This window comes from Lycorma delicatula, chromosome 10 (assembly GCF_047948215.1).
Source record: "Lycorma delicatula isolate Av1 chromosome 10, ASM4794821v1, whole genome shotgun sequence".
Classification (NCBI taxonomy): domain Eukaryota; kingdom Metazoa; phylum Arthropoda; class Insecta; order Hemiptera; family Fulgoridae; genus Lycorma; species Lycorma delicatula.
The window spans coordinates 37,808,592-37,833,921 of record NC_134464.1 but is presented as its reverse complement, the minus strand read 5'-3'; the positions used below and the strand labels follow the sequence as shown (position 1 = coordinate 37,833,921).

The 25,330-nt window shown below is 29.8% G+C and overlaps 1 protein-coding gene across 5 annotated transcripts in view; it reads right to left on the bottom strand.

The window, feature by feature from the left end:
- Window positions 1-25,330, bottom strand: part of LOC142331807 (jmjC domain-containing histone demethylation protein 1-like) — a 62,344-nt gene that overhangs the window by 8,411 nt on the left and 28,603 nt on the right. For 4 of the 5 annotated variants that reach the window (XM_075377933.1, XM_075377931.1, XM_075377934.1 and 1 more), the window contains exon 3: window positions 1,429-1,695. In XM_075377933.1, the coding sequence (XP_075234048.1) occupies window positions 1,429-1,695 (267 nt within the window). Of the gene's footprint in view, window positions 1-1,428; window positions 1,696-7,645; window positions 7,938-25,330 lie in introns of all 5 variants that reach the window. The other variant, XM_075377935.1, reaches the window with a different exon arrangement.

Below are 25,330 nucleotides of genomic sequence, written 5' to 3'. Positions count from 1 at the left end.
AATTCCACCGATTCATCTGATACCTTTTCTTCAGGTTTTTAAACCCCACATCTACATTTCATTATCACCAAATTATGGTCGCTATCAATGTCTGCTCCAGGGTAAGTTTTACAGTCAACGAGTTGATTTCTAAAGCTTTGCTTAACCATGATATAATCTATCTGATACCTTCCAGTATCGCCTGGCTTTTTCCAAGTGTATATTCTTCTATTATGATTTTTAAATTGGGTGTTGGCTATTACTAAATTATACTTCGTGCAAAACTCTATAAGTCGGTCCCCTCTTTCATTCCTTTTGCCCAGCCCGTATTCACCCACTATATTTCCTTCATTGCCTTTTCCAATGCTTGCATTCCAATCTCCTTCTATTATTAAATTTTCACCTCCTTTTACGTGTTTAATTGCTTCATCAATCTCTTCGTATACACATTCTACCTCATCGTCATCATGGGCGCTTGTAGGCATATAGACGTTAACAATCGTTGTCGGTTTAGGTTTTGATTTTATCCTTATTACAATGATTCTATCGCTAAGCGATAGAATCGATAGAATAGGTAAAATACAAAAATCTGGCAGCCCTAGACCAAGTTTATTTTTCGCTCATATCTGGGTATCTACAGAAAATAACAATGAAACAATCACAACTAAAGGAAACAGATATTTACATTAATAAATATCATAGTATAGCAGACAGGGAAATTAATGCGCACACAAAGAATATTGTTAAATACCTCAGTGGTCAAAGTAAAAGAATTAGGATTATTTGTGATATGATTGTTAATGGTGAGAAATTTTCTGTAGGAAAGCCCCCAAAAAAAAATTGCCACTGTATGTTTAGAAGATACAAGGAGGGTCATTAAACATAAGGCTTTCAATGCAACAATAAACGTACTCTTATTTTAATCAGAGTTGAACAAAAAAAATAAAATTTCAGAATTCATCACGATAATCCATGTTTTATTATTGCACATTCACACTGTCAATAAAGACAAATGATTAATGAGATAAATATAGATTTTTAATTTAGGATCTGTAAATATATATTAAGTAGAATCTGAACCTTCAAAAAAAAGAAATAAACTCACATAAAAGAGATTGTATTTTATGAAAGCCTCATTATCTCAACCCCTCGATGAAAAATTTAAAAACATTTTTTTTATTGCTTTCTCATTCGGGTCAAGGACATGTAGGTATGATCTCAATTTTGAATTAAGATTATGCCTAATCTCAGAATCAGGAAGTTCTCTTTTTAATAGAGATGGAGGTCAGAATAACTGCAAATTTTTAATATTTATTTACAGGAGTTTTAAGAACTAAAAACACATCTTAAATTTAAAAAATACATTAAAGAATACACTGATGAAAAATTAGGTATCACTTGGATGATACAAAATCTTGGATGATTATAACATACTATACGCTGTCTCACCTGTAGGCGCTGCCGCATAATGCTAGTCTGTTTAGCTCTACCGGGTCCACCAAACTTGACCATATCTTGACAGAACGCACATTCACCACAGTCTTTTTGCTGGCACGCTTCACATTTCTTACACCTTGTTCTGCTTCTATGTGGCCCTGCACCTTTTTTATTACCACTTCCCCCGCCACCATTAAAATGTTTACTTTTATTTTCACCGCTTCCAACCCACCCTTGATTACCATAATTCTTCATCAACGACATTCTATGTTCCACATCCTACATAATGAAATTAAATGAATCATAAGAAAAATATTGATAATTTTTAAAATTATTATTAATAAAACAAAATAATTATTGAATTTTTTATTTCTGAACATCAAGTAACCGAGTAAGGAATAAGGGATTTTATTGCAGCGACTTGACAGTTTTTTCTAAATCAAGTTATATGTGTCCCAAGAAGTGTTGACCGACTGATTCAGGACATCAAAAAACAAAAAGGTTCATGCGAAAAAATACTCTACCTTGCTTCGTCAGCCTCTGTTCACGATTTTGTGTTCTTTTAACAAAAATCTATATCTTAAGAACAGTTTGAAATATTAAATGAAATTTGAAGTGCACGTATTCAACATCTACAAATAAATAAGTTTGAAAATTTTAACTCTGAAAATTCCATGGTGTCCAAGAAAATCTTTCAATCATTAATACCTTAATAAATATTAGTTTTATTGAATTATATTTTAGTAGATAAAATATTAAGTATTTAACTGTGAATAAAAGACAGAATTTGTTTAAATTGATTGATAACTGGTTGAGCTGTGGCTGAAATTACTTAAGTGGATCGTAAAATTATGCAGTCTGAATATCTTTTGCTAGTTCTATTATTATTAATAATAGAATAGCTAGTTCTATTATTATTAATAATAGAAATTAACATTTACTATTTTTAATTCAATTAAAAAAAAAGTGGAAACGGTGCACAAAATTGGCACACTACAAATTTCATTAAAATACCTCTCAATTTATTCTTAAGATGTAAATTTTTACTAAAAAAAACCAAAAAAACACCAAAATGGCAGACAAGGAAAATGGAGAAAGATAAAGCATCTTTCCATATGAACTTGATTATTTTGATGTCCTGAATCAGTCTCTTATGTTTGGCCAACACCTCTTGGGACATTCTGTATTTTTGATAAATTAAAAGCAGAACTAAAAGTAAAAATAATAATTTATAAAATAAAAAAAACATGTAGAGAAGAAATGCGTAAAATACAACTAAATTAATTCTAATTTATTCCCCACCGTATGAAATTTGTATGCTACTTATATTCCGATTACACAAGAAATACAGACATTATAACAATTTTATGATTTTACTGCTACCATTTTAATTATATAATTCATAATTAACTTAATAATTTGCAGCACTTTACTTATATTGATAAAAAAAAATAAAATAGGTTATTCTCACTGTTATAAAAGGATAACCTGACAATTCAAAAATTTTACAGTTATACATAGTATAAAATTATACTTATTTACACCCAAAATGATATAATAACAAATTTTTTAACCAGAACCTCTTACTAACATGTTTTACAGTGTTATAATGGATGTCCTGTAGTTAAAAGTTTAATAATCACATAAATAATATTAATTAAAACTGATTAAATAAAGCATCAATTTAAGTACATGTAAGAGGTAGTACTGCAATTATTATGTAGTCATAAACAAGCCTAGTACTCATTTGTCCATACTCTGTAATGTAAACAAGTTAAAAATATGGTAAAATGCTATATGATGTGCTATATGGCCTTATAATATCATTAAACTATACAGTAATATTCTAAGAAGCTGAAGGTACTACACCACAAAAGTCAATCAAAAAACTAGTTGTTTGGTAAATTTGATTACACGACTCTGATCGCAATATTACTATATTTCTCATGACATTCAGTTTCTGAATAACATTTAGAGAAGAAAAAATTACGCATTATTTAATTTTAGAAAAATAGTACACTAATATAAATTTATTTACTATATTTTAGAATCTTTATCAGTTTCATTTTAAAATTGTTCTATTGCAAATAAAAGCACTATTACTATTATGTAACAACAGCAAGTAAAAATTTTATAAACTATCATCTAACCTAAATAAAGAATTAAAATGTTGGAATAACAACCTGGAAATTAAAGAGTGTGCTGTAAAGTAAATGATAACTGCCAAAACCAGATTTAATGAATCAGCTTCTACAGGTCACTGAAGTTAAAGGGTATCGGGTGTAGTTTCAAGCATTTAAATTATATATACTCCATTGCAGTTTCACTTTAAAAAAAGCAATCTCATGCTTGATCATAGATAAAATAGTAAACGCCATCCCTTATAACCTGACAGTTTTCCAACATTTAGACATAGTAAGGAATAACATCTGCAAAATTGAACGGTGTCAAGTATCACTGACCCAAACCACATTTTATGAACCAGCTCTCAAAGATCACCAAAGTTAACCGATACCAAGTGCAGTTTCTTGGAAAACAGTTAATGACAAATGATCAGAACAGTCAATGACTCTTAAAATTAATAGAGGAATAAAAAAAAAAACATTTTTCTACTTGGTAGTCCTCCTCTATGAATCATGAGACCTTGCCGTTGGTGAGGGGGCTTGAGTGCTCAGGGATACAGAGTAGCTGGACCGAAGGTGCAACCATATCGGAGAGGTATCTGTTGAGAGCCAGACTAAGGAATGATTCCTGAAAGAGGGCAGCAGCTCTTTCAGTAGTTGTTAGGGGCGTGAGTCAGGACGACTTAAACGGCCGTATCAACAACACTCAGTCCTCTGAGTACTGCGCAGCTGAAAGCAATGGAAAACTACAGCTGTTTTTTTTTTTCCAAGAAAATGTGGCTCTGCATTTTCAAAAGCAATAATGGAGGCGCCTTCCTTGGTAAAATATTCCGGAGGTAAAATAGTCCCCCGTTCGGATCTCCGGGTGGGGACTACTAAGGAAGGGGTCACCAGAAAAGTAAAAAATAACATTCTACGAGTCGGAGCGTGGAATGTTAGAAGCTTAAAAAAGGTGGGTAGGCTAGAGAATTTAAAAAGGGAAATGGATAGGGTAAACGTGGATATAGTAGGAATTAGTGAGGTTCGGTGGGAAGAGGAAGGCGACTTTTGGTCGGGTGACTTTAGAGTAATTAACTCAGCGTCAAATAATGGGCAGGCAGGAGTAGGTTTCGTGATGAACAAGAAAATAGGGAGGAGAGTGGAGTATTTCAACACGCATAGCGATAGAGTCATTGTAATAAGGATAAATTCAAAACCTAAACCGACAACGATTGTTAACGTCTATATGCCTACAAGCGCCCATGATGATGATGAGGTAGAATGTGTATACGAAGAGATTGATGAAGCAATTAAACACGTAAAAGGAGATGAAAATTTAATAATAGTTGGAGATTGGAATGCAAGCATTGGAAAAGGCAAGGAAGGAAATATAGTGGGTGAATACGGGCTGGGCAAAAGGAATGAAAGAGGGGACCGACTTATAGAGTTTTGCACGAAGTATAATTTAGTAATTGCCAACACCCAATTTAAAAATCATAATAGAAGAATATACACTTGGAAAAAGCCAGGCGATACTGCAAGGTATCAGATAGATTATATCATGGTTAAGCAAAGATTTAGAAATCAACTCGTGGACTGCAAAACTTACCCTGGAGCAGACATTGATAGCGACCATAATTTGGTGATAATGAAATGTAGATTGGGGTTTAAAAACCTGAAGAAAAGGTGTCAGATGAATCGGTGGAATTTAGAGAAGCTTGAGGAAGAGGAGGTAAAGAAGATTTTTGAGGAGGACATTGCTAGAGGTCTGAGTAAAAAAGATAAGGTAGAAAATGTAGAAGAAGAATGGGAGAATGTTAAAAAGGAAATTCTTAAATCAGCAGAAGCGAACTTAGGCGGAATAAAGAGAACTGGTACAAAACCTTGGGTTTCAGACGATATATTGCAGCTGATGGATGAACGTAGAAAATATAAGAATGCTAGTGATGAAGAAAGTAAAAGGAACTATCGGCAATTAAGAAATGCTATAAACAGGAAGTGCAAACTGGTGAAAGAAGAGTGGATTAAAGAAAAGTGTTCAGAAGTGGAAAGAGAAATGAACATTGGTAAAATAGACGGAGCATACAGGAAAGTTAAGGAAAATTTTGGGGTACATAAATTAAAATCTAATAATGTGTTAAACAAAGATGGTACACCTATATATAATACGAAAGGTAAAGTCGATAGATGGGTGGAATATATTGAAGAGTTATACGGAGGAAATGAATTAGAAAATGGTTTTGTAGAGGAAGAAGAGGAAGTTGAGGAGGATGAAATGGGAGAAACAATACTGAGATCTGAATTTAAGAGAGCATTAAAAGATTTAAATGGCAGAAAGGCTCCTGGAATAGACGGAATACCTGTAGAATTACTGCGCAGTGCAGGGGAGGAGGCGATTGATAGATTATACAAACTGGTGTGTAATATTTATGAAAAAGGGGAATTTCCGTCAAACTTCAAAAAAAGTGTTATAGTAATGATACCAAAGAAATCAGGGGCAGATAAATGTGAAGAATACAGAACAATTAGTTTAACTAGTCATGCATCAAAAATCTTAACTAGAATTCTATACAGAAGAATTGAGAGGAGAGTGGAGGAAGTGTTAGGTGAAGACCAATTTGGTTTCAGGAAAAGTATAGGGACAAGGGAAGCAATTTTAGGCCTCAGATTAATAGTAGAAGGAAGATTAAAGAAAAACAAACCAACATACTTGGCGTTTATAGACCTAGAAAAGGCATTCGATAACGTAGACTGGAATAAAATGTTCAGCATTTTAAAAAAATTAGGGTTCAAATACAGAGATAGAAGAACAATTGCTAACATGTACAGGAACCAAACAGCAACAGTAGCAATTGAAGAACATAAGAAAGAAGCCATAATAAGAAAGGGAGTCCGACAAGGATGTTCTCTATCTCCGTTACTTTTTAATCTTTACATGGAACTAGCAGTTAATGATGTTAAAGAACAATTTAGATTCGGAGTAACAGTACAAGGTGAAAAGATAAAGATGCTATGATTTGCTGATGATATAGTAATTCTAGCCGAGAATAAAAAGGATTTAGAAGAAACAATGAACGGCATAGATGAAGTCCTACGCAAGAACTATCGCATGAAAATAAACAAGAACAAAACAAATGTAATGAAATGTAGTAGAAATAACAAAGATGGACCACTGAATGTGAAAATAGGAGGAGAAAAGATTATGGAGGTAGAAGAATTTTGTTATTTGGGAAGTAGAATTACTAAAGATGGACGAAGCAGGAGCGATATAAAATGCCGAATAGCACAAGCTAAACGAGCCTTCAGTAAGAAATATAAGTTGTTTACATCAAAAATTAATTTAAATGTCAGGAAAAGATTTTTGAAAGCGTATGTTTGGAGTGTCGCTTTATATGGAAGTGAAACTTGGACAATCGGAGTATCTGAGAAGAAAAGGTTAGAAGCTTTTGAAATGTGGTGCTATAGGAGAATGTTAAAAATCAGATGGGTGGATAAAGTGACAAATGAGGAGGTATTGCGGCAAATAGATGAAGAAAGAAGCATTTGGAAAAATATAGTTAAAAGAAGAGACAGACTTATAGGCCACATACTAAGGCATCCTGGAATAGTCGCTTTAATTTTGGAAGGACAGGTAGAAGGGAAAAATTGTGTAGGCCGGCCACGTTTGGAATATGTAAAACAAATTGTTAGGGATGTAGGATGTAGAGGGTATACTGAAATGAAACGACTAGCACTAGATAGGGAATCTTGGAGAGCTGCATCAAACCAGTCAAATGACTGAAGACAAAAAAAAAAAAAAAAACTTGATAGTAACATATGCATTATTTGGGAAAACATATTGAAATCTACAGCACATATATTATTGTTTAAAGAATTAGCTTCAATTAATTTTAACAAACTGTGACTATATATAAAATAGCAAAATATTAGTTCATAAAATTTACACAAATTAGTGGCTGAACGATTAAATCACTGCAGGATAACTTACTTACCCGCTGTTACTACGTATTAATTACATAATATCATATTAACTCCTAAAATGTTTCTTTTTATATTTAGGTTTGATTCTAGCAACTAATAATTTTAACAATTGAATACATATAAGTAAACAAATTTATAAAATTTACCTTTGTTCTTAATACAGGTCGGCCAGTTACAGCTAACTCAGGGCTATCATATCTATGTTGCTCGACCAGTGTTCTGACATCCTTTAACAGTGCTACTGGATCTCTAATTAGTTCAGGAACATCTTTTTATTTGTCGGTAAAGCATGCAGATACGTAACAATAGCTTTCAAACCATGCAATTCCCAAGGTGTTAAATGTACATGCTCTTCAAGAGTTTCCACATTATTGGATACTTTATAAAGATGAGATGTCCCAAGGTAACGATTAACATATCTATTAATTTCTGCAGTACCTGTTAGTAAAGACATACTTTTATAAAAATAAAGAAAACAAAAAAATAAACTTAACAAAAAGTTTAAGGCATCAGAAAAAGAGCACAAAACAGTACAGCCTATTATTATACTCTTCTGAAATAAAAAAAAATTTTCCAACAGATGCAGGTAAAGGTTTTGTTTAAATTGGGTGACTTGACTTCGTTACCAACACAGAAGGAAAAAGAAACTGAAAATTATTTCAGAGGCGACGAAACTAAGATCAAAATTTGATAAAGATTTAAAAAAAGAAGAATAAAACTAACGGAATATTAAGACCATTAAAATATTATTTGCTACTTGAATTTTTTATAAGATATGTAAAGAAAAACAGCTTCCTCGGAGAAGATTTGTGCCACTGAACATCTGCGAAAGAGAATAATCACAGTTGTACCAAACATTGCAACTGATATGTGCTGTGAGAATCCGGGAAGAAATGAATATTAATTGTACATCTGCATAGCAGTAAATAGCCAAATATCAAAATAAGCTTCCAAGGGATACCTTTCATTTCATGATATCCATTAAAATTATATTTTTCATTTGTTATTTGAAAAACTACATTAAAACATGGAAGTTTTTTAATAACCTATGTAAATAAAATAAAACTGGCACTATTTCAAATTTATTTAGCATACAAATTTATCCGTTAACCGGTCACACTCTTTTTATAACATTACTAGTCGTGTCAGGTCACTATGACCTGAACATTTGTAAATTAAATTAAAAAGAAATGAAGACTTATATTCGAAAAATAAACTATGTTTTATTCAGATAAAAATAAATATGTTCTCGTTTAAAACAAAATAATCAAAGAAAAACAGAAATTACAAAACCTTTGAAAAAAATAAAGATCTTCATTTTAAATGAACTTTGCTGGTGTAAAAAGATAATTATTCCTGATTGATTATTGAAGACACATTTACAACACATCTGTAAATATCTTTTCAAATAAAAAATTTTTGAACTGAGCCAAACATCTACAAGTAAACAATGCACAATTTGCCTGGGTGTCAAATTGATGTCCTGAAAAGTACATTTGTATATATTTTTTCTTAAATTTATTATTTCAGAGTAAGAAATTCTTTATTTCCAACACTAATATTAATCACAAACTTTACAAATAAAATAAGAGTGATTTTTAAAAATAGAGTGCCCACATTTCACACAAACAATGTTATATTTACTGTCCTTGGTGGACAGTGTTTATGTTTCGTTCTAACTTCCACATCTCAGTCCTCTGATTGTTGAACATAAACTACAGTAATGTCATGATCTACAAAATATAATTTTATTTTGTTCAAGTATTTTTGGGTTTTCCGGAGTGAGATACCTTTTAACAAGTAAATTTTGTACTAAAATGTGGCCAAAATTTTTAAGAAAATCTCTTGCAACAGTGTAACACAACTGGTCGTGTTGGATCAAATAGCTTATTTTTGTTACTCATATTACACAAACTAAGGGAAGCTGGATACTGACTGATAGAACGGATTACGATAGATTAGCAGGCTTGCCAACCTAATACCATTGAGGCAAATATTAAACTTTAAATATAAAAAAGTGTCTCGGGTCATACAGACCTGACACGACCAGTTAAGGGTTAAAATGCATCAGAACAATATTTTTAAAAAAGAAATCAATAAAAAGAACAGCAATAGAGATTTCAGATAAAATTGTTACTATAATACGTAATATATATATTATTTTTGTCTTCAGTCATTTGACTGGTTTGATGCAGCTCTCCAAGATTTTTTATCTAATGCTAATCGTTTCATTTCAGTATAACCCCTACATCCTAAATCCCTAACAATTTGTTTTACATATTCCAAACGTGGCCTGCCTGCACAATTTTTTCCTTCTGCCTGTCCCTCCAATATTAAAGCGACTATTCCAGGATGCCTTAATATATGGTCTATAAGTCTGTCTCTTCTTTTAGCTATATCTTTTCAAACGCTTCTTTCTTCATCTATTTGCCGCAACACCTCTTCATTTGTCACTTTATCCACCCATCTGATTTTTAACATTCTCCTGTAGCACCGCATTTCAAAAGCTTCTAATCTTTTCTTCTCAGATACTCCGATCGTCCAAGTTTCACTTCCATATAAAGCGACACTCCAAAAGTATAGTTTAGAAAATCTTTCCTGATGTTTAAATTAATTTTTGATGTAAACAAATTATATTTCTGACTGAAGGCTCGTTTCGCCTGTGCAAATCGGCATTTTAAATCGCTCCTGCTTCGTCCATCTTTAGTAATTCTACTTCCAAAATAAAAAAATTCTTCTACCTCCATAATCTTTTCTCCTCCTATTTTCACATTAAGTGGTCCATCTACGTTATTTCTACTACATTTCATTACCTTCGTTTTGTTCTAGTTTATTTTCATGCGGTAGTTCTTGCACAGGACTTCATCCATGCCATTCATTGTTTGTTCTAAATCCTTTTTCCTCTCGGCTAGAATTACAATATCACCAGCAAATCGTACCAGCTTTATCTTTCACCTTGTAATGTTACTCCGATTCTAAATTGTTCTTTAACATCATGAACTGCTAGTTCCATGTAAAGATTAAAAAGTAACGGGGATAGGGAACATCCTTGTCGGACTCCCTTTCTTATTACGGCTTCTTTCTTATGTTCTTCAATTATTACTGTTGCTGTCTGGTTCCTGTAAATGTTAGCAATCGTTCTTCTATCTCTGTATTTGAACCTTAATTTTTTTTAAATGCTGAACATTTTATTCCAGTCTACGTTATCGAATGCCTTTTATAGGTCTATAAACGCCAAGTATGTCGGTTTGTTTTTCTTTAATCTTCCTTCTACTATTAATCTGAGGCCTAAAATTGCTTCCATTGTCCCAATACTTTTTCTGAAACCTAATCGGTCTTCTCCTAACACTTCTTCCACTCTACACTCAATTCTTCTGTGTAGAATTCTAGTTAAGATTTTTTATCCACGACTAGTTAAACTAATTGTTCTGTATTCTTCACATTTATCTGTTCCTGCTTTCTTTGGTATCATGACTATAACACTTTTTTTGAAGTCTGATGGAAATTCCCCTTTTTTATAAGTATTACACACCAGTTTGTATAATCTATCAATATTGAAGTTATCTGTTTAAATTTATAACTGAAATATATCTCAATAGTAAGTAAATAAAGTAATAATAAATTATCATGAAACACATTATGATATATCTTATATATAAAGATGTTTTTACAAGCAAAATTTCTGATGAAAAATAATACAACATAAAGCTACCTTTTTATGTGTTTTCTTTTTAATTAAAAAAATCATTATGATTAAAACAAATTTAAAAAATGCCCATTTCATTTTTTGAATCGATCGATATAAAATAATAAGTAAAGGTAATAATAACATTAATTTTGTTATTATTTTTCTTGATGTCCAGTTTGTCTGAAATCAGCATTTTCCAAACATTAATAATATAAGAGGATCTACGTATTTTTAAAACAAAGCTTTATTTATTTATGTATTTCTCTTGTGTTTTTTGGAAGTTCAACAATTGTAACAATACTATTTCTTAAATTAGCTCTTTAATGGCCAGATCTATTACAAGAATGGGAAAAATATCTAATTAGTAGTTACGGATCACTTTACTATTTACCCAAGAAAATAAAATTGACTACTGTTATAATGTCGCTAGCTTTAAGTAAGTTTATATAATGTTGATATTTTGTGTAGTATTATTGTTTTAAATATATATATTATAATTAAATATAATTTTTTTTTGTTCCATAACCAATGAGGCAAAAGTCATTTGTCTGTTTCATTCACTCATACTTATGCATCTTTCTGAAAATATTGCATCGTCATATATCTGAACGTTATAAAAAATTCAATATTATTTTGGTTTATTATGCATAACTTATAAGTAGTTGCATGTTTAGTTTATGAAAATAATCATAGCTTATTCAACAACGTGTTGAATTACATTCTACATCATTTCATCCAAAAATAAAGTTTTGACATCCAGATCTCAGATTTTGATGAAACTTTGTATATTTAATTATTGTTTAGATTTTTAATTATCAGAAAGGAATTTTTTCTCTTAAACTCTTTATGATTTTCATTTTACAGCTGTTTTTTCCAACATAAAAGATTTATTTTATCAAGGAGATATTTTTTAATATGTCAATAAAATTTGTGTCTTCTGATTGGAGGAATTCCTTTGTTATGTCTCTTTAAAAACAATATTTTTATTTTTGTTCCAACACTTAAGCGCTGTATTAGTAGCAATGATATCATCTATAATTGGCAAGTTTCTTTTAGTGTCATACAGAATCTGTTTAAAAATCACAAAAAATCATTTTTACTACATTCTACATTTTAGATCATCAAATTAAAGATAAAATTCTAAATTTTAATATTACATGTATTTAATATTAGTGTGACTAAATTATTTGGGTGGCATTAGGCTAAATTTTTGGTTATCATTAACAATAATCTTTTACTCACTTTCACATAAAATATGATCAGAAATCAGTTGAAAATATTAAATTGTACAATAATTATTCAAAATTATTACTCAAACATGCTAAAATGAACTTGCTTGACGTAATTTTTTTTTTATTATTTTTCGAAGTCACGAAAGAATCTATCTTTTTTAACCAAATTATCATATTACATGAAAGGTATTTTTTTTTATAAAATTATCATGCGAGTACTCAAGAGAAACTAAAACATACAATACGCCACAAAAATAAGCACTGATGGGAAATGTAGTCAGATTAGAACAAAAGAACTGATACAATGAAGCCTTGCAACTGAGGCTGCAAATGCGATGTGCAACTATGATCATAATTGTGAAGTTACTCATTATTAGGATTAAACGATATCAATATATCAGTAATTGAATAAATAATGCTGCAAAAGAAATTTAAATTTAAAGATTTTTCTGTAAATGATTATGTAATATTATGGAAACTGATTCAATACACTGAATATTTAATATTCACAGTAAATTGCAAGCACAGAAGTTCCCATCAGACTGGTATACAGACCAGATTTATTAAACGTGTATCTACTTTAGCTGTTAAGAAATTTCATTTAAAACTATTTTCACCAGTTATTTTTGTACGATTGACTTATTTTTTAGTCGAACATACATCTGCAACAATAAAAAACATTGCAAATGCATTGTCTTGTGTCGATTACCGATACAATGAAAATTTAGTGGAAACATACAATCAATCAAGTTTTAAACAGGTATTCTCAGTGACTAATTTTGCATTCTGGAAATCTATACCGGTATCATTTATCAATTTCAATGCTACATGTGGCTGGAATTTTATAGATTTATTTATTATGATAATGTCTGTAGGTATATCATCATGATTTAATCAGATAAATAATCGTTTGGAAGCTGTTAAAGGAAAGGTAAATAACTTTTGTCTGGGGGGTAAGCACTTACACACACATTCGATCTCCACAAGCAAACATCATCCACACACACACTGCTGATCACCACAAATACCTAAAGAGAAAAACATTCAGAAAAATAAAACATTCAGTAAAAGCGTACCGCAATCAAGAAGACATGATATGATGGCCACAAGACATAACTTATCCACCAAAGTACACTCAAAAATTTATACTGCACTTAAACATAAATATTTTAAAAGAGCAGAATGAATGATATACATAAAATGCCCATCAATTTGATGAATGAACGAACTATTATAGGTTAACTAATTTAATATTAGTAAAACAATTTTTTTATGATAAAGCAGTCAATATATTTCTAAGCTACATAAAAAGTATATGCAATTGTATGTATACAAAATTATTGTATGTATAATATTAAAATGACTACATATGAGCAAACAAAAGCACGTAAATATAATATGTATATGAAATATCAAGTAAAAACATTTATGTCTTTCCAAAGAGGTTAGAGTTAAATATTTAATTAAAAGATTAGGAAAATAGTACTTATTAATATTTTTTTAAAATCCTATTATCTACAATGCATTAAAAAAACTGAGAATTCATATAAAGAACAAAATTTAAGTGTTTCCCAAGTGTAGTATTCATAATACTACACTTGTAGTATTATGAAACATCCTTTGAATGAAAACGTTTCAATATTTTCAAAGCCAGTTTTTTAATTCTGAATAATTTTGAAGAATTTTCATATTTTATCACACTATTTTATAATGTCATTAGAAACAGAACTTACTTTAAAGTATGTAGAATGTATTCATGTTGTTGACAATAAAAAATTTAATGATATGAAAATAAATGGAACTCTTACAATACATGTTCATTTTGACTACTTGCTTAAAGCAATGAGTATAAACTGGAGTTGTATGTCTCTTCCTCTATGAAATTTAAAGAGATTTTCACAATTGGCTACATAATGAAATAAATTCAATAAAACAATGGAAAAGAAAGGTAGAGTGAAAAATTATAAATGATTTCAATGACAATTTTATTTAAAATAATTAGCTAGCTATATGATATGCATCTAATGACAAGGGAGGTATATAACATCAGTACTTTAACCACTAAAAACCTTATCTATCAAAGTTAATAATTACCTAAAAAATATATTATAACGTAAAGTAAAATTCATTTAGGGGAAAAAACACTAGAAAAATGAAAAATTAGTAATTAAAAAAAATATGTGCTTATCTCTTCTTTCAACCTAGTCAGTCACCCATAAAATCACAAATAAATATAAAATGTGCACTTGCTTGAAAATAATTAAAAAATATAATTAAACTTTTTTGATACAGTATTCCAAAATTTGTGTGCAGGTGGATAATTCACTAAAGATGGTAATGGATCAAACCAAAATATTGAAAATGCATCAGAACAAGTTTGATTTAGATTTGAATATATTTGTGTATTATATTCTGGTGATATTTATTAGTGAACTGAAAAAAAATAAAATAAATTTAGACAAAATATTTAACACAGGATCAGTTAATTATGCAATAAAACACCTTTACAAAAGATTTTGTATCGGATTACAATTGAGAGACCCAGAAATGAATACGGTTAACTAAAACTGACATACAGGAAAAACTAGTAACATAAGGAACAAAAATAAATTTGAAATTATCTTTAATTAAAATTAATTAATAAATTTATTAAAATTAATTAAAATAAAAGATAATAGGTCTCCTGGGTTAAGTAGAAATATAATCTAACCTAACTTAACCTACACTCGCTTCACTTGCTAGTCAAGGTTAGCGAGCAAAACAAGTGTAGGCTAAGTTTGGTGGATCTTATAATAAATATATATGTATATTTATTTGGTTATTTCATAACCGAACATGGACATATATTTATAGCAGTAGTCATATAACCCATGCATGACAACCAAGATAATTTCTTAGAGTTATAAAATCTTGGGAAATAAATGAATATATCTACAATAATGAAAAATATTAGTACAAGTGATAATCGGCTTTTATTTCTAGAATTTTCTAGAGAATCACAGGAGAAAGAAATTGAATGATGTAGATCTGACAATGTGTGGTTCATCAGTAAGATTTGGTTTAACAATTTTGTTTAAAAAAAGATTCTGATTTTTCTAGCGAGGAAACACAATTATTATAATCTGAAAAGAAAGATAAAATAACAAATTATGTGATATTAAAACTTCAACTGTGATTAATTTTACGTAGCAATAATTCCAAATAATTCATTAACCAAATGAATCAAGACACCCACGTTCTCAAGGGCTACATTAGGCAACATTCCACTGGATCTGATGTTCATGATCAGTTACTAGCATTTCTAAACTTATTTACCTTTTTTTACTGTGTAAAATAAAATGTAAATAAAGTATACTAACTAAAAAAGAATGAGTGTACTTTAAATACGATATAGAACTGCACATTACTGTTGTTTTCCTAATTCAAAACGAATTAAAATACATTTTTCTCTTTTAATACAGTTTTTAAAAAAATATTTCCTATTTCAGGAATAATAAAAGTATTCAATCCATAAAACAGTAAAATTATGATAGTTCCTGTAAGATATTCATTATATAAAAATATTTGTACTTATTTTCAGTAGGCCATTAATGGTAGCCAAAAGAAAAAACAGATCTGTTCAATATACATAAATTATATTTACTATTTATACAACTAATGTATCTTAGATGTAATATAAAAATTAGGCAATTCCTATAAAATTATAGAAAACACGAAAGACATTTTATATTCCTTTCCTTTATAAAATTCATTTTAGTTCATACATAAAATTGATCAATTATTTTTATACAAAAATTTCTCCATATTGATGTATCACGTCAAAAAAAAAATCAAATCACCCTTTTTTTTTTGAATAGAACAAATTTTGTAAATTGGAAGTTTATTATTTAAATAGAATAGATTTTAAATTTAAAAACGAGATTTCATTTAAAAAAGTGGATCGTATAAATTCTAGCAATGAGCTATTAAAAACCATGTTGAAATTTTAATTTAGTTTTCATCAAGCAATAAATGAAAAAATAAATATTTAACTTTAAACCGATATATTAAAAAAAAAACTATGTTGTATACAATAAAACAAATCAAATGTTCCTCACTTTAAAATAATGTCCTAGACTGTGTGGTTTTTCCTTTCTAGAAAATTCTTCAGTTACACAAACGACACGCATAAAGGTAAGCGATTTGACGAAACTTTGAGATGTCTCTTAATCGGCACGACGTTATAAGATTTACAAACAACGTTCTTACTTTTCTGTGTTTCTGATCGGTCGGTGATATTAGAGGAGTTTATTCGCTCAGACTCGAGCGACTCGTTTGAGGGATTTGGTAGGAGTTTAAAAGAATTAAAAAAGAACTTAATTACTTTTCGGTGTTTCTGAGTGAGTGTTACAATTGTTTACTCGCACTAACAACCCCCTCGTGACTAAACCCCCTGTTTAAAATATAAATCTGAATTTTAAATATATACTTTAAAATAAAAATTAGAATCTAATTTCAATATGATTTTATTTACTTTTTTACCTGCATTAAAATATTATTTAATAAAAACATTCGTTATCAGAATTGCTAATCTAGTTGAAAATTAACAAATTTGTTTTTTGAATAGTAATTTACAGAACTGAACTTTCGTTTTATACACCGATAATTATATTTTCAATTAGGAAAAGTAAGAAAGAAAATTTAATAAAGAGAATATTTTATGTTCTCTAAGACTGAAAACTGTATTATTTGATCAATTAAAATTGGTAAATATAAAATGTATTTGGTTATAAATTATTTTCTAGACATATATTTTTTTTTTTTTTTATTTTAATTGAATACCTTAGAATATATTATTCATAAAATACATTTTATTAAAACATTTGTGTTGAAGAAATTCGAAAAATTCAAATTCGCTTAGTATGGTTTTAGCAGTCGGCTGTTGAAAGATAAGTTAAATCCGTGCGTAAATATTTATTTGATTTACTGATAACCTTTTTTTTATTGTAATGGTACAGTTTTTAATTTATTTAATAATGCATGTACTCGTGTACGCTAACTTTTAAAATAATATAAAACGAGATTGATTTATTTCTTCCTTACAAAGCTGAACATTTGCTACTGTAAAACAAGTTAAAAAGATAAAACGCGTGTCTGTCTATTGAGTCACGTCTGTCTGTCTATCTCCCACTTATTCGTTTCTCATTTTACCCTCTCCACTCTTTCTATATGTTTTTTATTGTAAGCTATAGTGGTATGTATTTTATTTGTTATAGCACGTACTCATTTTTGTCCTTGAACATTAACTAAACGGCATTTTTTGTTTTAAATATTACCATCAAAACAACACAGATTTTATTCTATACTCTTGACCATAGGGGAGATAAGACATGTTTTTTTCTGTACTTATAAAAGTAAAATTAACAACTATACTGCAGCTGCCTTTCTTTTTTTGTTTTTATCCCTCTCAGATACAAACACATACACACACACACACACACACACACACAGAGAGAGAGCAACAGATCAAAAGACTTTGCTTTGAAGGAAACAGCAGCAGCGACTAATGGTTGTAAAAATTGATTTTTATAAAAATGCTACCGTATTTTTATAAAAAAAACTGTTCTCCTGGAAACAAATTGTAGCGTGTATACGTATACTTGAATATATTGTTAATTTAATACGTGCATTAATCTGCACATATCAAAAAAGTATCTTGGAATTAATTTTTTTTTTTTTTAATTACAATTTAATTTTTTCGGTTATGTGTTTTTATACTAATTAGTACATTTATTAATTTTTGCTTTACCACTAACGATTGTATAATAATGGAAAAACGCATCCCGCATCTACTATTACAAACCCTAATATGGAGAACTTGAAAGTAGCGGATTTACAAAGAATTTATAGAAATCGCTATTGCTACTGGTCAGATTTTCTAAGAGCATGTCGCTGGGAGAAGGAGGGAAACAAACTTTTCTGTACGATTTGGAGTCTCCTGAAAACGATTCTGCAACGTTTATATACATATATATACATTTAAAAGATTTTTTCACCCGCTCTACCGGACGCAAATTTTAACCGATTTTGAAGAAAATTGATGGGGGAGATGTAAACCTGTTGAAAATACATCCCTAATGAATTTCAAATGAATCGGTTATCAGAAACCGGAGTTAGAGGAAACAAAATTGGTTTTTGGATACGTTTTCAAAGATTTTCAAGGTTTTCACGTAGTAATTTGAAAGGTAACTTGTTATATAGAAAGCCAGAATTAGATTTCTGTGAGCAATACGTAGCGCGAAATAATTTTGTACGATTCATATTTAAAATATATATTTGAACCAAAAACTGTTTGTTTAAAGGAAAACAAACCAACATACTTGGCATTTATAAACCTAGGAAAGGCTTTCGATAACGTAGACTGGAATAAAATGTTCATCATTTTAAAAAAAATTAGGGTTCAAATACAGAGATAGAAGAACGATTGCTAACATTTACAGGAACCAAACAGCAACAGTAATAATTGAAGAACATAAGAAAGAAGCCGTAATAAAAAAGGGAGTCCGACAATCCTTGTCGGACTCCCTTTTGTACTAGGATAGGTAACATCCTGTTACCTATCCTAGTTACTTTTTAATCTTTACATGGAACTAGCTGTTAATGAAAGGGCAATTTAGATTTGGAGTAACAGTACAAGGTGAAAAGATAAAGATGGTACGATTTGCTGATGATATAGTAATTCTAGCCGAGAGTAAAAAGGATTTAGAAGAAACAATGAACGGCATGGATGAAGTCCTACGCAAGAACTACCGCATGAAAATAAACAAGAACAAAACGAAAGTAACAAAATGTAACGAAGATGAAAAAATAACGAAGAAATACGAAGAAAAAAAAATGTAACGAAGATAGACCACTGTATGTGAAAATAGGAACAGAAAAGATTATGGAGGTAGAAGAATTTTGTTATTTGGGAAGTAGAATTACTAAAAACGGACGAAGAAGGAGTGATATAAAATGCAGTACATCACAGGCGAAACGAGCCTTCAGTCCGAAATATAATACGTTTACATCAAAAATTAATTTAAACATCAGGAAAAGATTTTTGAAAGTGTATGTTTGGAGTGTCGCTTTATATGGAAGTGAAACTTGGACGATCGGAGTATCTGAGAAGAAAAGATTAGAAGCTTTTGAAATGCGGTGCTACAGGAGAATGTTAAAAATCAGATGGGTGGATAAAGTGACAAATGAAGAGGTATTGCGGCAAATTGATGAAGAAAGAAGCATTTGGAAAAATATAGCTAAAAGAAGAGACTGAATATAGGCCATATATTAAGGCATCCTGGAATAGTCGCTTTAATATTGGAGGGACAGATAGAAGGAAAAAATTGTCTAGGCAGGCCACATTTGGAATATATAAAACAAATTGTTCGGAATGTAGGATGTAGAGGGTATAACGAAATGAAACGACTAACACTAGATAGGGAATCTTGGAGAGCTACATCAAACCAGTAAAATGACTGAAGACAAAAAAAAATGTTTGAAGCCAAAATAAAATTTTTCCAAGCACTGTCGCTATAATATTTTAATTTCGCAATAATCCAAAATTTGATTCCCTTTTTTATTAGGATAGGTAACATCCTGTTACCTATCCTAGTTACTTTTTAATCTTTAATGTTTGTAATAAATGAAGTTTTTAATAAATGAATGTTTGTCTGTCTGTATGTCTCTTAAGCCTTTCTAAACCGTTCATCCGATAGCATGAAACTTTAGGGAACGGTTGGACGCATGCCAGGGAAGGTTTCTTAATTAGTTTGGACCCGCTAGGTAGCGGGTCCAGACTGTGTTCGAGATATTTAGAAAAATTATATTTATGGACCAATTTGGTTCGTATTCAGAATATGAATATTAGTTACGTGAAAAGAAATATTTTTTAAAAACTGTACCCTCTAGGTGGGGCCGGTGTCGACATATTTACAGAACAAACAAACAAATATACAAATAAACTTTTTTATTCTATATATATATATAAAAGGCTTGTTCGTATGTGTGTCCGCTAAAAACCAAAAAAATAATGGACCGACCGCGGGAAAAAGGGGAAAATGGAAAACGGGGAAAAGGTGGAAAGAGAAAAGGGGAAAACGGGAAAGGCTAAAAAGGAAACTGGGTGAGCGATGAGGGAGAAGAGCGAAAGGGAGAAGTTGGAAAGGGAAAAGGGGAAGGAGAATAAGTGAAAGGTAAAATTTGTGAAGTTCAGATTTTTAATTTTTTTATCAAATTTTCAATTGTGTATCAAATTCTCTCTCTCTCTCTCTCTCTCTCTCTCTCTCTCTCTCTCTCTATATATATATATATATATATATATATATATATATATATATATATATATATATATATATAGCAAAGCATTACCGGGTCTACTGGTATTTTAATAAAAATTAAAAAGCAAAATTTGTAATTATGGAGTAACCGATTTCATTTGCGCGGTGGTGGTGTGTGTGTGCGTGCGAAATCTTGCATTACTGATAAAGACATTACACACGATTGAACATTAGATTTGATTAAATAATAGAAAGCTTCATCAACTCTGTATCACCGGTATATTAGATCATTCTAGTTTTGAAGGTATTTTTATTTATTGTAATACTTCATTTGTGCTAGATTTTTTAAAAAAATCAGTTGATTAAAGCGAAATTATTAATGATAAATAAATTTAATAAAACAAATTTCTTATAGTACAAATGCTTTAATAAAATAAATAAAAAAATATATATAAATAGTTCAAGAGTTAATGATAAAATAATACAATAACATAATTTATAAAATTGTATAGTTTATACAGTGACAGAGGACTTTAGCTAAGAGGAATTTTAGAGGTAAATCTTTTTTTATTTAATTTTTTTCGGATGAGGCATAAGTAAAAACTTCTGTCAGTCTAACTAATGCGCTGAGGGTGTGAGGGAGGGAGTGACGGGGGTTTCCTTCGCTCTGATTGGCTACCGTCAGACAGTACTGAACAAGCGTTGTACAATTCAAATACAACCGTAAACATGTATACATGTGTGTGTGCGTACGTATGAGTATTGCTGGGCGAGTAACACGTTAATATAGACGTTTTCTTATAAAGACATTTCTTATATAGACGTTCGAAATAATTAAATCAAGATTTGTCGATTCTTTTATATTTATTACATTTTATTTAAAATAATAATTAATCACCTTAAATTTTAATAAATTAAATAAAAATATTACGATAAAGTTTATCCGGTTTGTAAAGTATTTTACAAAAAAAAAAAAAGATTCTAATTTTACATAATAAGATAACATTTTCCAGTTTTATTTACAATTTGACCTCGTAATACCTTACACGTGTATTTTAACGAGCGAAGAATATGGTCAATGAGTTATTAAAAAAAGTGAAAACCACATGACGTAACAAAATAAAGATATTATTAACTTATAGTCATAATACCATCAATAGATTATTTATACTCGAGACACATTATTCTTCAATTCTGATATCCATCAAACATAGACGTCAATTTGTAGAAATAAGCTTAATAATTATCTTGAATTACTGTTATTAATTATCATTAGTTATAAGCACGAGGATTATTTAATTTCAACCGTTATTAACAATAATTCGAACAACCGACATTTTTACCGATAATTACATACGCTAGTTATCAGGTAAAGCGGTATGTTCGTAACAATGCTAAATGAATATCGTTGACTTAACATTTTTTCATTATTTAATTAGGTATTTTAACTTCAAAATCTTAATACGATAGTACTATTGCGTTAGCACATCAAACACACCTACACCATTAATAGAAATTCCCTCTAAAAACAATGTACCCTTTATACATCAGATATTGTACAAGAAAGTCTAGTTCCAGATTCATTTTCAGCAGATTCACTGTAGAACTCGGCACATAATTTCCAATATTTCTTTTGGTTCTCTCTTCTCAAGGGTTGTCATTTATTTTTAGAATACGGAAAGTAGCAACTCAGAGTGTCCTAGCCGGTTGTAGTTTCCTTTTAAATTTTGTTAGATATTATTACAACATACCGTACTACAGTATACGCAACACAAAAATATAATAGCAAACAACATTAAACTTTCATTTTTCTTTATATTTCTACTTATTATAATATCTTCCTACGTATTCTCTTAGACTACACAGCCTACTTCTATTAGGAAAGTTATTAATTCCGTAACTAATTGTCTGTATAGTATGTATACTAATAATTTTTAAAATCGTTTAAATTAATTATTTTTAAAATTAAAGATTTTGCTAACAAATGTGATTTTGGCATTTCTACTGAACTGTGAGATGGACCAAACTCGAAAAAACAAATTTTTTGGTTATTTTTACGTACTTCATAATTCAGTTTTGAGTTTTGTTAAGGAATTAAAATAATAAGGAAGTTAGGTGAACTAAGAAAAGTCCTTTAGGCTGAGGTGCTTAGGGCTAAACTCAAGGCCGCTCGCTCATCTTAAATCGCACTGTAATTTCCTCACTCGTCCCAGGCTACCGTACTTTGATCGTTCTTACGATTTACTCTTTCCATCATTAGATCAAAACATTATTAAAATATTTCAAGGATCGGGTACCGGTTTTTATTTTTATTGAAATTAATGTATATCGGTTACATAGTGTAATCGCAGCGTTCATCACTTTTCTTTTCTTTTTTACTTGATAATACCGGCAATAAGTTTAAAGCTTGTGCGTGGGATATAGAAATGGAATTTTGTAGCGTATGAAAAACGCCATACCTTACTGGGATTCAAATCTGGAACCTCCGTATTAAAGGCCAAGCGCTACCGCTCGCCCCACGGAAGCCGGCAATTTCATTTTAGGTTGTTAAATAATGTGCGCCATTAAAAACAAAATAATGTAAAGAAATAGAAAAATAGAAATTAACGAAATCGTGCGGCTATTAAAATATTATATCTTTTTTCATTAAAATGTTTACAAGTTAATTTGAAAGTTTACTGAATAATTACTATTGCGCAGTTTATGTCGCTACTTTAATGTTACTGTACACGTAGTTTTGCTAAATTTCTTCATACTGAACAGGTACATTTTAAAAGCTCGGTTAGAAGATAGCGACGTAACTTTTAAAAAAGTATATCTTTTTCTTCATAAAAACGTATTTAATAATTAATTAAAAAATTACGTAAACGTAATTTTATCCGTCGGTAAGTATAATGTCATTTCAGAAATATCAACAGGTCGCACTATCTTTTGTCGGAATAGTGATGAAACTGCTCGAGAGGTTGTTATTTCTTGGAAAGAGCTTCGGTAGTACAAGAAAAAATATGTATCTTGATTTATTCAACAGATTGCTGCTCGATCTTTATAGTCTAAGCGATATATTTTTTTTACGATTTTCATTTCTACTAAGGTTATCGTGCTTTTAATTTTTGTTATTTTAATTAAAGACATATTTTAAAATGTATCTGGTTTTTTAGATATTGCGGATATTTTCATTAACGCTTTAAAAACTATCGAATAAATTGATAATTTTTTAAAATATAAATACAAATTTTCTGTATAGTTTAAAAATCACTTAACAGTAAAATCATTAAAAAACCGTTTAAACATCGGTTGAAAATTAGCAAATAAAAAATTAGAAATATCAAATTTCTCTCCTGTAAAATCGCTAGTTTCTTGATATTTTGTCTTCTATGTAAATAAAATAATATGCGCATAAAACATCCGGTTTATTTAAAGCAAATTTTATTAAAATATTTTATCGATTAAAATATTTAATTAATCAGAAAATTGTTTGTTTAAAGAGTTAAAACTTTTTAAACAAATAACTCACGTTAATTTTGCCTTTTTTTTATTGTTCTATCTATTTTGTTTCGAAGCCTATTATTAGAAATATTAACATAATATAAACCAAAATGTTACACATCACAACACTTTTATCATCCCTTCCGTTCATATAATAAATTTTATACCGCATTGCTAGGCTATCTACTTTCTTCAATTACGGTATACATACCGCAATTACAAATAATTTAAAAAATATACAAAAAAACTAAATGCAGTTTTCATTATTACTATTATTTTTTATAATTATTATTACTATAGTGAAATAAATTTTCCTTCGTTTTTATTCACCGTAAATTATCTGCAGAGTTTAATTTTAAATCTAACAGACTGATAATAGAAATGTAAATAAGAAACCAGGTATACGAGTAAAATTAATTTCACACAATTCCAAGAATTTAGAGCCATAATTATAAACTAGGAACGAAAAAATAATAATAATAAAAACGACACGGTACGGTAAGGTCTCTGAAGTACACAGATCGGACGGTGCGATGTAAGGACACAGACAGACATCAAGGTCGGATGGACAGTCTTTTTAGGTCATTTCCTCTGTAACAAACAACACGTTCGCGCCCGCTTTCATTTAGTAAGATTTACCAGCCTTCTTGTCAGTTTGACTCTTTATTGATACGCTGTTGTAAATTGTTAACTTTCTTTCAATATCGTGTACGCACAGTTTATATAGTCGATCCGGTACAATAATACAACATACACCGATCTATCGATCACAACGTATTTACTACACCGTAAAGACCTTACTTCGATCCTCGGAGACCTTTCTATTCAAAAATTATTTAATTGCTTTTTTGCCGGTATTATATTCTTAGAATTCGATACGATGTCCTTGAATGAAATACCTACATTTTACAAAAAATAGTTTTAATATTCGACTATTTGATTTTGATCGATCGATTTTATAATAAGAAGCTTCGATATTCTGACCGTAAAATTTTAAAATCTCAACTAACGCATTATTTTAATATTTACGTCGATTATATTTAATATATATTTATATATATCTGAAATCGTACAATAAACCCGCTTAGTATCATATAAGTCATATTTGTTATTATTTATTTATACACC